We start from the raw sequence: 18,300 nt of genomic DNA on the forward strand, positions 1-18,300 counted from the left end.
GGGAGTTGGGCCCAGGCAAGCAGTCTATCACTAAGTTACATCCGTAGGCTAAATTACCTTCTTGGAATCTAGTTCACTTGTAACAGGTATAGACTGTGGCTTATATTTAGAGATGAGTAAACTTCTTGTTTTACTACTTGCTGCTTTGTCTTGGAAAAGTCTCTTAGTTACTTCTGCTTTCAAATACAGGCTAAGCACTTATTCTGAGCATTGTTTAGAGCGCAAACAAGAAAGGTACCTTCCCTTTTAGTGGTTTGTGTGCTTAGTTTTGTTTTGTTCTAGCATCCAGAAGATAGGGATGATACTTGCAAGGTATTATGAGTTGGCTGACTTTTCCTGAATAAAGTGGGATTGTTGATATTATGGATCAGCTTGGAGCTGGCATAGAATTGAAATTTTAACTCAATCTGGCTATTGCTTCTTCCTTCTTCTCCCTTCTCCCTTCTCTCTTCTCTCCTCTCTCTTCTCTCCTCTCTCCTCCCTCCTTCCCCCTTCCCCTCCTCCTCCCCCCTCCTCTTCCTCGATCTTTTGCTCAAGGCTAACACTCTGCCACTTTGAGCCACAGTACCACTTTCTGGTTTTTTGGTGGTTAATTGGAGATAAGAGTCTCACAGACTTTCCTGCCCAGGTTGGCTTTGAACCGTGATTCTCAAATCTCAGCCTTCTGAGTAGGTAGGATTATAGGTGTGAGCCACCAGTGCCCGTTTTTTTTTTTTTTTTTCTTTTGTGGTTTGAACTCAGGTTAACAAGCGTGCTGTGCTGAAGACAGATACTGTACCACTGGAGCCATGCCCCAGCCCTCTGCTTTTAAAAAATTTATAGAGAGGACTATGAGAAAGATTTAATGACTTTACCCATTGCCAACTTTGTTGTTTTAGGCAAAATAAAATTCTCATAAAATTAAAGTAGTAGTATGTATTTCATCTGATGATTGGAGTATTAAATTCAAGGGGCTTTTTTTCTGGCAATACTGGTTATTGAATTTAGAATCTCATGCTAGGTTAATTCTCTACCACTGAAATGCATCTTCAGCTACTTGCACCCCTCCTCCACTTTTTTGAGATAGGGTCTTGTCTCTATGTAGCACAGACTGGTCTCAAACTCATGATTATCCTTCTGTCTACCAGGACTTCAGGTGTGTACTGCCATATCTGGCTCAAACTCATTTGTGGAATTTATCATTTTCACTAAACATTGTGGATTACTGCAGTCATTGTGTCTTATAGTGATCTTTCACAGATGGGCAAACTGAGCCTAAGGTCTCAAAGGATGGGGATATCTATTGATCTATTGGTGAGAGATTGTAGGGAGAATGAGATGTAGGAGACACATTTGTCTCAGTGTCTTTTTTTGCCACCCATGGGGCTTAAAGTCAGGGCCTGAGTACTGTCCCTGTGCTACTTTTTGCTCAAGGCTAGCATTCTACCAATTCTGGTCTTTTCTGTTTATGTGATACTGAAGAATCAAACCCAGGGCTCAATGTGTGCTAGGCAAGCGTTCTACCACTAGGCCATATTCCCAGCCTTGGTGGTGTCTTAATTTTTTATTTATTTTTGCCGGTCAGGACCTGAGCACTGTCAGGACCTACCTTCTTTTTGCTCAAGGCTAGCACCTTATCTCTTGAGCCACAGTGCCACTTTTGGCTTTTTCTGTTTATGTGGTGCTGAGGAATCGAACCCAGGGCTTTGTGCATGCTAGGCAATCACTCTACCACAAGGCCAAACTCCTGACCCCAGGATCTGGGGTTTGAAGTCAGCCAGAGCAGAAAAGTCTGTGAGACTCTTATCTCCAGTAAACTACTTAGAAAAGGCTGGAAATAGTGCTGTGGCTTAAAGTGATAAAGCTCTAGCGTTGAGCACAGAGGCTCAGGGACAGTGCTAGCATTATACTATCATTAAAAAAAAAGGAGAAGAAAAAGAAAAAGAAAAAAAGAAAGAGAGAAACAGAAAGAGTTTGGCATGACAGCATGCACTGGGACATTAGGCTTCCTGGATTTGAGTCCCTATTTTCACTTATGTGGTCAAGTTTTTTTAAATTACCTTGTACTCTTATTGTAAATTTCTTGAATCAGGATTATTATAAGGCCAAAAATGAATTAAGGTGTATAAAGTGCTTAAGTCAGTGTCTGGCATATAGTACTAAATGAATGTTAACTGTCTCCCCTCCACTGGGGATTGCATACAGAGCTTTGCACATGCTAGTAGGCATGTGTTCTACTAGAGCCACATCCTCAATCCATGATTGTTATTTTAGATTGATGTCCTTAGTGTTGAAGCCTTGGGAGCCCTATTAACCTCTGTTGTGATGTTCTAATGGATGCTGTCAAATCTTCACATACATGTGAATACATATACTTTATTTTTTAGATTAAGGAATAATTTGCATAATATAAAGTTAATGATTTTAAAAAACACGTACCTATTTTTGTGATCGCCACTCACATCAAGATTGATGACATTCCTGACATTTAGAAGGCTTCCTTGCATTCCCTGCCATTTATCTTCCCACCACTATTCTGACCTTTGTCACCATAATTAATTTTGCCTCTTTTTGAAAAGCACTATTGTGACTTCTGTCACCATAGATTCATCTTGCTTTTATTTCATAAAAATAGAATTATCAAGTTATCCTTTTTTGTATTTTATCATCAAATGTATTCTGAGACTTAACCATGTTGTTTCTTTTTCTTTGTCCCTCTCATGTTGTTTGATGTATCAAAAAATGTGGTTCTTTAAATTTCTGTATAAACATAAATTTATAAATTATGTCACTTTGCTTTATTTGTTTAAGTTATTGTGTGTACATACTGTTGTCTTTCCATCCTGCTGATGGCTATTTGAAGTCTCTTTATATATTAAAAGATAATTAGAGGGGATGGGAATATGGCCTAGTGGAAGAGTGCTTGCCTCGTATACATGAAGCCCTGGGTTCGAATCCTCTGCACAACATATGTAGAAAAAGCCAGAAGTGGTGCTGTGGCTTAAGTGGTAGAGTGCTATCCTTGAACACAAGCCAGGGACAGTGCTTAGGCCCTGAGTTCAAGCCCCAGGACTGGCAAAAAAAAAGATAATTAGAAACAAAATACCAACTTCAATAAACTTTGCAAAAGCATTTTAAAAAGGCTATACTCTAATGTAGGTCCCTGACATTTCTGTCTGTTGAGTGTGCCAAGGTGTTCAGGTTTTGGGTTTTTTGCACTTGCTATTCCTTCCATCTGGAATGTTTTCCACAAGATTTTCATTTGGCTGGCTTCATCCTGTTTTTCTGGGACTCTGCCTAAGTATCACTTTCTCAGTGAGACCTACTTTAATCTTCCAACCTAAAGTAGTCCCCCTAGGCAATGTTTATAAGGCATTTACCGTTGTCACAGCTTATCTTCTTTGTTTGTGTCTCCTCTACTACTAGCATGAGAATTCTATGAGAGCAGGCTTCTTTTCTGTCTTGCTCACTGCAGTGTCCCTAGTATCTGACACCTAAAAGGTGTTCTTCCTATATTTACTGAATGAATAAATGAATGCCTGATCTGTGTATTTCCCTAAATTTTGGATACATTTATTCCATTTCCTTCTTTCTCCTTATATTAAATTAAATTGATTAACTTTTTTACAGTGCTGGAGATTGAATCCTAGGCCATACACATGCTAGATAAGTGCTCTACTACTGAGCTATACCTTCAGCCCCTATTAAAAAGCCCCTTCTTAAAAAAAAAGCTTACTTTCCTCCCGATTGAAGTGTTTTATGCTATTTGCCTTAGGTTTTGGTTGTGGCTGATGTTTTTGAGTCTGCTATAAAGAGGGTGATACATAGTAACGTAGATCCCTAGATAATTTAATTTGGAAATCCACTGAAAGTTGTCCTATGATTTCTTTTCACAGATTGACAAATTGAGGTCTAGATAGGAGAAAGAAACCTCTTACTAGAATGAGTGTATAAAAATGGAAGCTAGGGGCTACGGATGTAGCTTAGTAGTAAGAGTACTTGCCTATTATGCTGGAGGCCCTGAGAACAATCCCTAGCAACACACACACACACACACACACACGCACGCACGCACGCACGCACGCACACACACAAATTGGGTCTAGAACCTAACTAATACTTTTGAAAGATTAATGCTAGTAATTCTGGAACAATTTGAGTGACTTTATTTTTTGCCAAGAACTCATTGTATGACTCAGGCTGGTCTTGAACTATTTTTCCTTGTAGCTCAGCCTCTTTTTTTTTGTTGCCAGTCCTGGGGCTTGGGATTCAGGGCCTGAGTACTGTCCCTGGCTTCTTTTTGCTCACTTGAGCCACAGTACCACTTCTGGCTTTTCTGTTTATGTGGTACTGAGGAATTGAACCCAGGGCTTCATGCATGCTAGGCAAGCATTCTACCACTAAGCCACATTCCCAGCCCCTGTCTCAGTCTTTTGAGTGCTAGGATTACAAGTGTGTGCAGCCATGCTGGGCTAGAATGAATGTTTATGAAATTCATTTTCTAATCCTCAAGTTGGAATGTATGGTGCAGAAAAAGACAGAGGCCTGGGAATGTGGCTTCATGGTAGAGTGCTTACCTAGCATGCATGAAGCCCTGGGTTTGATTCCTTAGTACCACATAAATAGAAAAAGCTGGAAGTGGCACTTTGGAAATGCTAGAGTGCTAGCCTGAGCAAAAGAAGCTTGGGGATAGTGCCTAGGCCCTGATTTCAAACCCTAGGACTGGAAAAAAAAAAAAAAAAAAAGAAAAGGATAGAAAAATAATGAATAGCCAACTACCTATATGTAACCAAGATTCCTTGTATATTTGATAGTGGAAGAGACAGGCATACTAGATTTTGTTTATTTGTTTTGTTTTTGTTGCCAGTCCTGAGGCATGGACTCAGGGCCTGAGCACTGTCCCTGGCTTCTTTTTGCTCAAGGCTAGCACTCTACCTCTTGAGCCACAGCGCCACTTCCGGCGTTTTGTATATATGTGGTTCTGAGGAATCAAACCCAGGGCTTTATGTATACGAGGCAAGCACTTTACCACTAGGGCACATTCCCAGCCCCAGGCATAGTAGATTTTATTTTATTTTATTTTATTTTTTGCCAGTCCTGGGGCTTGGACTCAGGGCCTGAGCACTGTCCCTGGCTTTTTTTTTGCTCAAGGCTAGCACTCTGCCACTTGAGCAACAGAGCTACTTCTGGCCGTTTTCTATATATGTGGTGCTGGGGAATTGAACCCAGGGCTTCATGTATAGGAGTCAAGCACTCTTGCCACTAGGCCATATTCCCAGTCCCCATAGTAGATTTTAAAATCAATCTATCTCTCTTTTTTTTTTTTTGGTCGGTAGTCGGGCTTGAACTCTGGGCCTGGGTGCTGTCCCTGAGCTCTTCAGTGCAAGGCTAGCACTCTACCACTTGAGCCACAGCACCTCTTCCAGTTTTCTGGTGGTTAATTGGAGATAAGAGTCTCATGGACTTTCCTGCCTGGGCTGGCGTTGAACCTTAATCCTCAGATCTCAACCTTCTGAGTAGCTAGGATTTTTTTTTTTTTTTTTTTGCCAGTGCTGGGGCTTGAACACAGGACCTGGGCACTGTCCCTGAGCTTTTTTTGCTCAAGGCTAGCACTCTACCACTTGAGCCACAGCGCCACTTCTGGCCTTTTCTGTGTATGTGGTGCTGAGGAATGGAACCTCTGGCTTCATGTATAGGAGGCAAGCACTCTTGCCACTAGGCCATATTCCCAGCCCCCAAAGAAAACTTTTGTAAGAATTCTATACTTCTACTACTTTAAGACCCCAGAAACTCTTGATTGCTGTGTTTCATGGGGAGGAGTACTGGCTGGAGGAGACTTTGTGTTCTCAGTTTCTACCCACATTTCATGCTGCTTAGGTGGTAAATTCCAGTTACCAGTGATAATGACAGAGAGTAATGGGTGAGGCATTTGGCTGAAATTCCCCCTGCTCTAAATGGAAGGAGAGCGATGAAAACAATTCGGTTTCTTAGGAAATTTGGTACTTTGGATTGGATTTTTTTCATTTTCTCATATTCTCTTTCTCTTATTAGAAAATATTGATTCTGATATAGAGTGAGTTATTAGATTTGGGATGGACATTGATTAGCTATAACCCAATTACAAATTCTCAGAGAGGGATATTTGTAAACATGTGCTTTTCATATCTAGGAACTCTGTGGTCCTGATGTTCTGGTTATTCAACTTGTTGAAGCTGAGTACATGCAGAATCTATATCCACTAAGCTTAGACTTTTATTGCTTTTGATTTATTTTAATAGGATCTCCTTGATTTTCAATTTATTTTCCCAGGATAAGGACATCTTCTTCTTGAAAATCTATTTAAAAACACAAGAATGTTTTGAACAGGGGCTGCACTTTATGCTTTAAAGTAAAGCTTTAATTGATGTAAATTATTTTAAAAGAACTTTTATTTTTTGTTTTGGTAGTACTGGGGATTTGAACTTAAGGATTTGTGTTCTACCACTTGAGCCATACCACCCCTAGTCTTGAATCTTTTCTTTAAAAAAACATTTTTTTTTTTTAGTTTTCTTTCTTTTTTGCCAGTCCCGGGGCTTGAACTCAGCACCTGAGCACTGTCCCTGGCTTCTTTTCACTGAAGTCTAGCACACTACCACTTGAGCCACAGTGCCACTTTTGGCTTTTTCTGTTTATGTGGTGTTGAGGAATCAAACCCAGGGCTTTATGCATGCAAGGCAAGCATCTACCACTAAGCCATATTCCCAGCTTGTCTTATAGTTTTCTTTAGCCAGTAGTAGAATTTAGAGGCTTAGTAAGACCTTCCAGGAGTTATTTCTTGGTGAACTTTTTGGTCAGACCTAAGACTTCTTCTTTTAACACAGCTCTTTTTTCTTCGTAGTTGTCATAGTCATTGTCTTTTTGTGACACTAGTTCCATGACTTTGTGCTCAGGGAGTCTTGCAGTTGTTAATGTTCACGCAGGCTTTGAGCTGCAATTCTCAGATCTCAGCCTCCCGAGTAGCTATGATTATAAGCATGAGCTATCAGTGCTTGGCTAGACAGAAGTAATTTACAAGAAACTTCTCCTCTTTGGGAAGAAGATCTTACAGTGAATTCATTTTTCTTCTTCTTCTTCTTCTTTTTTTTTTTTTTTTGCTGGTCCTGGGCCCTGTCATTGAGCTTCATTTTGGTCAAGGCTAGCACTCTACCACTTGAACCACAACACCACCTCCAGCTTTTTTTGAGTAGTTTATTGGAGATAAAAGTCAGGGACTTTCCTGTCCAGGCTGGCTTTGAACCAAGATCTTCAGATCTCAGCCTCCTGAATAGCTAGGATTATAGGTGTAAGCCATTGGTGCCTGGGTCCTCCACTTCCTCTTTTTCCTTCTCATCCTTCTCTTCTTTCTTTTTGGCTAGTCCCTGAGCTTGAACTTAGGGCTTCTTGATTGCTCTTTTACTCATTTTCACTCATGACTGTAACTCTACCCTCTTGAGCTATGCCTCCAGTTCTGGCTTTTTGCTGGTTAATTGTAGATAGAGATTTCAAGGATTTGTCTGCCCTGGCTGGCTTTGAACTTTCATCCACAGATCTTCGCCTCCTGAGTGGCTCCCATCTACTACTTTTCCCCATATCACTCCCCTTCCTTAAAACAATTTCAGTTTTATTGTTCCATTTGTATTTTGAGTAGTTTACTGGAGATGAGAGACTCCTGGACATTCCTGCCCAGGATGGCTTTGAACTATGATCCTCAGATCTTAGCCTCCTGAGTAGCAAGAATTTATAGACATGAGCCACCAGTGTGCTTTGCATAATGGTAACTTTTAAAGCATGTATTAAACCATATCAAGGAGTTTCACTATGGTATTTCAAACATGCATATATATGCATATGCTCACCATTTCTATTGGCCTTTCTTCTACTGCCCCCCATCTTCTGTTGATGAACAGCTTTCATTGAGATTCTTTGTGCTGTCTACAGACATAGTTGCACTGTATTTTAAAATTATTCATCCTCTGTCTTTTTTCTTCTTCCTTTCTTATTCTCTTACAAAGTCTCACAGAATTATGTGGAATTGCTTTTAATTATTAAAATACATTGACGTTTGATCTTCAACATTATTACAAATATATACAATTGAATTTGAAAGTAGCATATTATGATATTCAGATTTTTTAAACCTGATTTACTGTTTGGCCTCTGCTGTTTTATGCCTTGAGTTTTCTTCCTGAGGAATTTTCTGAAGACAGTCAAGTGCAGTGTGATTTATGAGGCAGTGAAGGCCAAGTGCTTTGCAGTGATGAGGACCTCCTTTCTTCAGGGAAATCGATGGAGCACATCAGTCTGCAGCACACTTCCTGCCTTAATGGTTCTAAGCTAGATCAATATTTGAAATTTAACTTCACCATCAGTCTGTGGGCAGTGTGTGCTTTGCAGCCTTATTTCTATCATCCTTAGATATATGGCCAGATCTATTATAGATGGAGCTAGTTACACTTTCCTGTTTGGTTTTAGATCTGCTTTAAGCCTTGTCCACTGGCACATTTTAAGGATGTAAAATGTGTTGTGCTGTAGGCCATGCAATATTTTAAACTTTGACATTACCTGGTCTAGGGTGGGGGTGTTAGGTAGCTAGCTATACAAGATCTATAGCATGGCTGTTTATCATTTTTTCTTTCTGAAAAATTTCCCATTGCAATTTCAATAGATTTTCTAGCATCCTGGAGCACGTTCTGGCACTGACTGTGGCCTTTTCTTCTTAAAAGTTCTTATGTATATTTTTTGAGCCATTTTAGGTTCATAGCACAATTGAGATGATGGTACAGAGACAGTCCATATGTTCCCTTTCCTATATATTGACTACTTCTCCCATTAATAATACCCTTCATCAATGTGGTGTTTGTTGATGAATCCTTATTTACTATTATATCACGAACACAACAAATTCACATTTTACATCAGTATGTACTTTTGGTGTTTTATGGCTTATGAGTTTGAACAAATGCATCTTAATATATATCTACTGTTATACTGTGATAGAGGTTAGTTTTAAACTAAAATGTGACTCCCCTTCTTTGCCCCCTCAGGTTTTCTGACCATGGCACAAGTAGAAAAACGTGGAGGTTTGCTCCGGAAATCTTCAGCCTCCAAAAAACCACTAAAGGAAAAAGTGGTACTGATGTATGATGAGATCTTCATGGTAAGTTTGGTTACTCTATCATACTGCATAGCTTAACTCCTTTTTTTTTTTTTTTTGCCAGTCCTGGCCTTTGGCCTGAGCAATGTCCCTGGCTTCTTTTTGCCTAAGGCTAGCACTCTATCACTTGAGCCACAGCGCCACTTCTGGCCGTTTTCTGTATATGTGGTGCTAGGGAATTGAACCCAGGGCTTCATGTATACAAGGCAAGCACTCTTGCCATTAGGCCATATTCCTTGCCCCATAGCTTAACTCCTTAATTACTCAGTATAAAATAAGAAATAATCTTACCTCTGTCTGCCACTTTTAAAGGAGTTAGTAGGAGGCAGAGAGAAGGAGGAAGCTCAAGGACAAGGGTAATTTCTTACAGTAGGCATTATGGTCATGTATTAATTACTGTAGGTTGGTATTATGTTCCTTTTTTATTTTTGCCAGTCCTGGGGCTGAACTCAGTCCTGGGAACTCAAGTCCTGGGGCTGAACTCCTGAGCGCTATCCTTGGCTTCTTTTTGCTCAAAGCTAGCACTCTACCACTTGAGCCACAGTGCCACGTCTGGCCTTTTCTATATATGTGGTGCTGAGGAATTGAACCTAGGGCTTCATGTATATGAGGCAAGCACTTTTGCCACTAGGCCATATTCCCAGCCCCAAGTTCCTTTTTTGTTGTTGTTGTTGGTCATGGAGCTTGAACTCTGGGCTTGGGTGCTGTCCCTGAGCTCTTCAGAGCAAGGCTAGCACTCTACCACTTGAGCCACAGTGCCACTTCCAATTTTCTGGTGGTTAATTGGAGATAAGAGTCTCATGGACTTTTCTGTCCAGGCTGGCTTTGAACCTTGATCCTCATATCACAGCCTCCTGAGTAGCTAGCTAGGATTACAGGCATGAGCCACCTGCACTGGTTGGTATTATGTTCTTTTATGTTATTTCCATAAACTGGATAAAACAATTGACAGGACGGAGGAAGGCTGAGGAAATTTTTCTTCCAAAATATCTTTGAGTAAGTCTTAGCCAAGGGCTAGGAATATGGACTAGTGGTAGAGTACTTGCCTAGCATGCATGAATCCCTGGGTTCAATTCCTCAGTACCACATAAATGGAAAAAGCCAGAAGTGACTCTGTGATAGTATGGTAGCCTTGAGTAAAAGAAGCTCAGGGACAGTAAAAAAAAATAAAATTAAATTAAATACAGTCTTAGCTGAGTGCTGGTGGCTCGTGCCTATGATCCTAGCAACTCAGAAGGCTGAGATCTGAGGATCAGAGGATCATGGTTTGAAGCCAGCCTGGGCAGAAAAGTCTGTGAGACTATCTAATTCGCTAGCAAAAAGCTAGAAGTTGTGGCTTAAGTGGTAGAGTACCAGCCTTGATTAAAAAAGGTAAAGGACAGTGCCCAAGTCCTGAGTTCAAGCCCCAGTATTGGCATCAAAAGGGATTAAAAAGGTCTTATTTTTCTTATTATCTGCCTTGAAGATGCTTTTATCTTTAACTTTCTTTGCCCTTCAAATTCTACAATTCAGATATTTTATTTATTTATTTATTTTTGGCCAGTCCTGGGGCTTGGACTCAGGGCCTGAGCACTGTCCCTGGCTTCTTTTTGCTCAAGGCTAGCACTCTGCCACTTGAGCCACAGCGCCACTTCTGGCCGTTTTTCTGTATATGTGGTGCTGGGGAATTGAACCCGGGGGCCTCACGTATACGAGGCAGGCGCTCTTGCCACTAGGCCATATCCCCAGCCCTCAGATATTTTAAAGAGATACATTTTATATTGCATTCCATGTTTTGTTGGACAGAACAGTTGTTTAGACCGTCTCATTCTCCAGCTACATGGGATAACTGGAGTTTTTAGCAATCCAGTTTCTTTCAATCTTTAGAACTGTTCATTGACATGGTCCAAGTTTATGTTGTAAAATATATTCTATTAAGGATATCTAGAGTAACTAGAAACCCTTTAGGAGTACTGGCCCTCTGAAATTCTGGTCACTGTAGCACATTTGCACTAGATACTTACAGTATTATATATATATTACTGGTAGTATGTGTGGTAGTACATATAAACATGTATGCTTATAAAGAATGACCACCATCTATTGAGTTTCCTTCTTTCTTGTACTGGGATTTGAACTAAGGGTTTGAATTTTGTGCTTGCTTGAGCCATGCCTCCAGCCTTTTTTCGTTTTGCTATTATTTTTTTTCTCTGCTTAATGACTTTAATTCACTTTTCCTTTTTTTTTTTTTTTTGCCAGTCCTGGGCCTTGGACTCAGGGCCTGAGCATTGCCTGGCTTCTTTTTGCTCAAGGCTAGCACTCTGCCACCTGAGTCACAGTGCCACTTCTGGCCGTTTTTCATATATGTGGTACTGGGGAATTGAACCCAGGGCTTCATGTATATGAGGCAAGCTCTCTTGCCACTAGGCCATATTCCCAGCCCCACACTTTTCCTTTTTTTAAAAAAAAAATTGCTGGGCTCCGGTGGCTCATGCCTGTAATCGTAGCTACTCAGAAGGCTGAGATTTGAGGATTGTGGTCTAAGGCCAGCTCTGGCAGGAAAGTTTGTGAGATTCTTATCTCCAATTAGCTACCAAAAAGCTGAAAATGTCAAAAGCTGAAAGTGTCTCAAAGTGGTAGAGCACTAGCCTTGAGCACCAAAACTCAAGAACAGTGCCAGACCCCAGAACTGGCACCAAAAAAAAAAAAAAAAAAAAGTCTTTTAAGTAGTTGTATGAAGTTGTTTCAATTCAACATGTTACTTTATGAGTACAAATGCATCATGATCAGCATTGCTCTGTGTTTTTTTTTTTTTTTGTTGTTTGTTTTTGGTTTTAATTTTTGTGCCAGTTCTGTGATTTAAACTCATGGTCTGGGTATTGTCCCTGACATTTTTTGTACAAGGCTAGCACTCTGCTACAGCACTCTGCTACAAGCCACAGCTCTACTTCTTGGTTTTTGGTGCCTAACTGGAGATAAGATTCTCATGGACTTTCCTGTTTGGGCTGCCTTTGAACTTTGATCCTTAGATCTCAGCTTCTTAAGTAGCTAGGATTATATCCACGAGCCACTGGCATCTGGCTGCTCTGGTTATTTTTGAGATAGGTCCTCATTTTTTGTTCAGGCTTTGTGTACTATGATCCTCCTATTGGTTGAGATGGAGTCTCATGAACTTTGCCAGGATTGTCCTTGAACCTTGATCTTTCTGACATCCTCTGCCTCCAGAGTAGATAGGATTACAGGTGTGAGCCACATGTGCTCAGCAACTAAGTATATACTATTCTTTCTTACTTATGTGTTGATGTATCTATGTATGTATGCAACTTTGTATCTATGTACCAAAGTATGTAAGTACATGTCTGTCTGTCTATTGATACTGGAACTGAGGTTTAAACTCAGGGCCTTATATTCTTGCTTGGCTTTTTTGTCCACTCCTAGCTGGTCAATTGAAGGTAAGAAGAGTCTCACACACTTTTCTGTTCAGGCTGGCTTTAATCTTTGATCTTCAGGTCTCAGCCTCTTGAGTAGTTAGGATTACAGGTGTGAGCAACTAGTGCCCAGAAAATGTGTACTATTGTTAAGACTTGTTACTTGGAAAGTTGAACATGCTTATCTTCTGGTTTCAGACAGAGGACCCTAGTAAATGCAGTCCTCGGTTTTGGGAGGAACTCTTTCTCATGAAGGTAAGACTTGGTGGCATTATTTGGGCTTTCCTGGTAACCACTATTGCCATATGTTCTAGATGCTACATTAAAATTGTGCTCAGGTCATTATTATTTCCTTGACAGGTGAATTTAGAGTATCTAGAAGGCAAGCTGGAATCTCTTGATGGTGAGGAATTAATGAAGATCAAAGACAATATTAATAGTTTATTTCAACACTGCATCCAGGCTCTGGGAGAGGAGCATCCAATTCGAGTGGTCAATGCATTGCAGGTACAGGGCTGAGGGATCGGGAAGGACTTGTTTAAAAGGAGAAATGAGTCGGAAACCATACATTAGAACCTGAGGAACCTAGAATTGTCTTTCAATATGAGCTTTTCTTTTCTTTTCTTTTTTATTTTCTCTTTTCCTTTTTCTTCTTTCCTCTTTCCTCCCCCCCCTTTTTTTTTTCAGTTTTGGTGTTTGAATTCAGAGTTTTGCACTTCCTAGGCATGCACTTACTAAGCAGGTACTGTACTTTTTGAGCCACATTCTCTTCTCTTTTTCCTCTGGTTACTTTTGGGATAGGGTCTTGCTTTTTGCTGGGGCTAGCATAGACTACTATCCTCCTATATATGATTTTCATTGTAACTAACTTGAATGACAGGTATGTGTCACCTCATCTAATTATTGATTGAAGACTTTTACGTAGAGGCTGTTATTAAAATTTATGTATGTAGTTGTACAAAGAGGTTTCAATTCCACAAGCCAGATTATGAGTATAACGCATCTTAATTAGTGTCACCTCTTCCATTGTTCTTCTCCATCTTTTTTTTTTTTTTTTTTGCCAGTCCTGGGGCTTGGACTCAGGGTCTGAGCACTGTCCCTGGCTTCTTTTTGCTCAAGGTTAGCACTCTGCCACTTGAGCCACAGTGCCACTTCTGGCCATTTTCTGTATATGTGGTGCTGGGGAATCGAACCCAGGGCCTCATGTATATGAGTTAGGCACTCTTGCCACTAGGCCATATCCCCAGCCCTTCTCCATCTTTCTTAAATGTATTTTTTTCTTTTTCTTTTTTGCTCATCCTTGGACTTGAACTCTGGGCCTTGGCACTGTCCCTGAGGTCCTTTTGTTCAAAACTAGTGCTCTACCACCTGAGCTACAGTTCCACTTCTGGCTTTTTCTGTGATTAATTGGAGATAAGAGTCTCATGGAGAGCTGGGATGTAGTTCAGTGGCAAAGTGCTTGCCTAGCAAGTGCAACGTCCTGGGTTCGATCCCCAGTACCAAAAAAGAAAAGACAAAAAAAGAAAAAAAAAAAAAGAGTCTCATGGACTTTCCTGCCCGGGCTGGTTTCAAACCACGATCCTTCGATCTCAGCATCCTGAGTATCTAGGGTTATAAGCATGAGCCACCAGTGCCCAGCTTTAAATTTCTTTATTCAAATATCTGTATTGTGTTGTTCAGTCATGTACCTGTTTAAACAGATTAATGCTTAAATTGATAATCTTATATATTTATATAATTTAGTCTAACACCAAGACAGATTGTTTAACAGATATTTAGTTATTTATTTATTCTCGTTCAGCTTTTTTTACTCAAGGCTGGTGCTCTACCACTTGAGTCACACTTCACTTTCCATCTTTTTGCTGGGTAACTCAAGATAAGAGTCGGACAGACTTTTCTGTCCAGGATAACTTCAAACTTCTAGCCTCCTAAATAGCTTAATTACAGAAATGAGCCTCTAGTACCTGGAAGAATTTGTTATTATTTGAGGGAAAAAAAAGAAGTATAAAGGAAATTCAAGCAAGGATAATTACATCAAACTTTAGAAAAGATTCTATTTCAGTGTTTTCTATTCGAGCAAAAGCTGTTTTTTGTGATGCTGGGAATTTAACTCAGAAACTCATATATTAGGGAAATACTCTACGATTATATCCTCAGTCCTAGAGTAGAGTTGTCTCTCATTTCTTTCTTCTCTCTCTCTCTCTCTCTTCCAGTTCCGTGGCTTGAACCCAGGGCCTACATACTTTGCCTAAACTTCATTTTGTTTACTGCTAACGCTCTACCACTTGTGCCACAGCATTACTTCTGGCTTTTTTTTCTGTTTATGTGGTTCTGAGGAATCAAACCCAGGGCTTCATGCATGCAAGGCAAGGACTCTACACTAAGCCACATTCCCATCCTGTATAGGATTCTTTTTTTGTTTTCTGAGCACTGTCCCTGGTTTCTTTTTTGCTCAAGGCTAACACTCTGCCACTTGAGCCACAGCGCCACTTCTGGCCATTTTCTATATATGTGGCGCTGAGGAATCGAACCCAGGGCTTCATGTATAGGAGTCAAGCACTCTTGCCACTAGGCCATATTCCCAGCCCCCTCTATAGGATTCTTAAGGACAGAGACTGGTTGATTTCATTGAATATTTTGTTCTAAGTACAAGGATGTGTACCTACTAATATAGTTGATATTCTAGAAATAAATCTTGTTGGAGAACAAAATTTCTAAACTTTACAATTTCATAGGCCTATTATAACCTAGATTGGGAGTATGGATTTGGAGAAGTGATTGACATTTAGAATATGAGTATTCCAGGGGCTGGGGATATGGCCTAGTGGCAAGAGTGCTTGCCTCGTATACATGAGGCCCTGGGTTCAATTCCCCAGCACCACATATACAGAAAATGGCCAGAAGTGGCGCTATGGATCAAGTGGCAGAGTGCTAGCCTTGAGCAAAAGAAGTCAGGGGACAGAGCTCAGGCTCTGAGTCCGAGCCCCAGCACTGGCCAAAATAAATAAATAAATAAAAATAAATAAATAAATAGAATATGAGTATTCCAAAGTGGGATAAAGGATTTTTATTCATCAAATCACTGTGAACTTGCTTTTTTTCTCATTTTTATTTTTATTTTTATTTATTTTTATTTTTTTTTGGCTAGTCCTGGGGCTTGGACTCAGGGTCTGAGCACTGTCCCTGGCTTCTTTTTGCTCAAGGCTAGCACTCTGCCACTTGAGCCACAGCACCACTTCTGGCCGTTTTCTGTATATGTGGTGCTGGGGAATTGAACCCAGGGCCTCATGTATACGAGGCAAGCACTCTTGCCACTAGGCCATTTCCCCAGCCCTTTTTCTCATTTTTAAAGAAGATATAATAATTATTTCTTGAGTTGATGCCCCAGAAAGGTAGACTGCATTTGTTCTATGGCTTTGCTATCTTCTGGCACAATATGTTCTGCATTTTGATGTAGGTCAAGGCCTTCCTACAAGTTGAAATGAAAGTTGGAAATTTTACTTCCAGTAATTATAGGGACTCATTGTGAGGGTGTGACTTGTAAACTATGTCAATGGAAATAAGATGATCTTAAGCCACTTAGTGGCTTAAAAATTTACAGTATGTTATTAAATAGCTAGTACTTACTGAATTTTTACAGAGTTCCAGGGACTCTTGTAATTGCTTTAGGATATTTTTACTATTTTTTGTTATTATTTGTGAACTTGGGGCCTCATGGAGGCCAGGCAAACATTCTACCTCTGTGTTGTGCCTGCAGCCCTGTATACTGTTATTATCATTCCTGTTTCATAGATGAGAAAACTAAAAAGCCTTAAAGTTACTTGTTCTCACAGTTATGTATATGGAGTTTATAATGAGTTTAAGATTTGAGGGCTGGGGATATGGCCTAGTGGCAAGAGAGCTTGCCTCATATACATGAGGCCCTGGGTTCAATTCGCCAGCACCACATATACAGAAAACGGCCAGAAGTGGCGCTGTGGCTCAAGTGGCAGAGTGCTAGCCTTGAGCAAAAGGAAGCCAGGGACAGTGCTCAGGCCCTGAGTCCAAGGCCCAGGACTAGCCAAAAAAAAAAAAAAAAAAAAAAAAAAGATTTGGAGCACACTGGGCACTAGTGGCTCACACCTGTAATCCTAGCTATTCAGGAGGCTGAGATCTGAGGGTTGTGGTTCAAAGCCAGCCTGGTAGGAAAGTCCATGAGACTCTTATCTCCAATTAACCACCAGAAAACTAGAAGTGGCACTGTGGCTCAAGTGGTAGAGCACTAACCTTGAGCTGAAGAGCTCAGGGACAGCACCCAGGCCCAGAGTTCAAGCCCCATTACTGACAATTAAAAAAACCAAAATGGTTTGGAGCAGCTGATTATTATCATGTAGGGATTTAACTGTGTTAATTATTAAAAAGAATTACTAATACCTATAATCCTAGTTACTTGGGAGGCTGAGGAGGGGAATATTATGATATGAGGTCAACCCAGGTAAAAAGTTTACAAAAATCACTCTCAGCTCATGGCGGTCGTTGTAGTTTAGTAGGAGGCTAAGATTGGTAGGATTTTGGTTCTAGATCAGCTTCAACAAAAAGGTCCATGAGACTCCAATTTAACAGAAGTTGCTGTGCTAATGTATACTTGTCATCCTAGCTATGACAGGAAACCTAAACTAGGCAGATTGTGGTCTAGGCACGCACCTGGGTAAGGAAGCAAGACCCTATATCAAACAACCAGTGCAAAAAACAAAACAAAACAAAACATTGGAAGCATCACTCAAGGGTAGAGTACCTGCCTAGCAAGCACAAGCTCGTAAATTCAAACCTATTGTGGCCAAAAATAATTACTAATATAAATAAATTATAGCTGATGTGACTTGCACTTATAATCCTAGCTTCTCAGGAAGTTGAGATCTGAGATTTGACAACTGAGGTTTGAAGCCAGCCTGCTCAGGAAAGGCCAGATACTCTTATCTCCAATTAACCACCTAAAAACCAGAAGTGGAGTTGTGGCTTAAAGTGGTAGAGCCCTAGCAATCCTCAGATCTCAGCCTGCTGAGTAGCTAGGATTGCAGGTATGAGCCACTGTACCTGGCAGATTCCTTTTCTTTTCTTTTTTTGTTTCAGCTGGCCTTGGTTGTGATCCTTCTACTTATGCCTCCCATGTAGTTGAGATAACAGGTATGCACTACCACACCCAGACTTCTTGTTGTTGAGATGATGGTTCCTCAGTAACTGACAAGTTTGGCTTGGAACCACAATCCTAATCTCTACTTCCCACGTAGCTAGGATTACAAGCGTGAACCACCATATTTAGCACTGCAGTGTAATTTTTAAAAAGAAATGACCAAAATAACAACAGTCAAAAGAGAATGGCCAGAAACAAAAATGAGGCTGGGCACTGGTGGCTCATGCCTGAAATCCTAACTTGAGGAGGCTGAGACCTGGAGGATTGAGGTTCAAATGTAGCTCAGGCAGAAGACTCTGTAATACTCCATTTCCAGTTAACCAGTGTGCCAGATGGAGGCATGAATCAGTGATAGAGCTCTAGTCTACTCACTTAAATTGAATAAGGGCGAGACATCCTTAGTTCAAGGACTGGCACTAACAAACAAACAAATAACCAGACTCATTGTGTTTTGGAGTTCAGAGTAACAGAAAAGAAAGATAAGCTCTGGGCTGGGAATATTACCTAGTGGTAAAGTGCTCGCCTCGTATACATGAAGCCCTGGGTTCGATTCCTCAGCACCACTTATATAG

General features: G+C 40.5%; 1 protein-coding gene across 2 annotated transcripts in view; it reads left to right on the plus strand.

Moving 5' to 3' along the window:
* Positions 1-18,300, plus strand: part of Armh3 (armadillo like helical domain containing 3) — a 177,338-nt gene that overhangs the window by 5,382 nt on the left and 153,656 nt on the right. For both annotated transcript variants that reach the window (XM_048338396.1, XM_048338395.1), the window contains 3 exons: positions 9,042-9,154; positions 12,757-12,813; positions 12,919-13,065. In XM_048338396.1, coding sequence (XP_048194353.1) covers positions 9,053-9,154; positions 12,757-12,813; positions 12,919-13,065 — 306 coding nt within the window. In that variant the 5' untranslated portion in view covers positions 9,042-9,052. The remainder of the gene's footprint in view (positions 1-9,041; positions 9,155-12,756; positions 12,814-12,918; positions 13,066-18,300) is intronic.

This window comes from Perognathus longimembris, chromosome 2 (assembly GCF_023159225.1).
Source record: "Perognathus longimembris pacificus isolate PPM17 chromosome 2, ASM2315922v1, whole genome shotgun sequence".
NCBI lineage: Eukaryota > Metazoa > Chordata > Mammalia > Rodentia > Heteromyidae > Perognathus > Perognathus longimembris.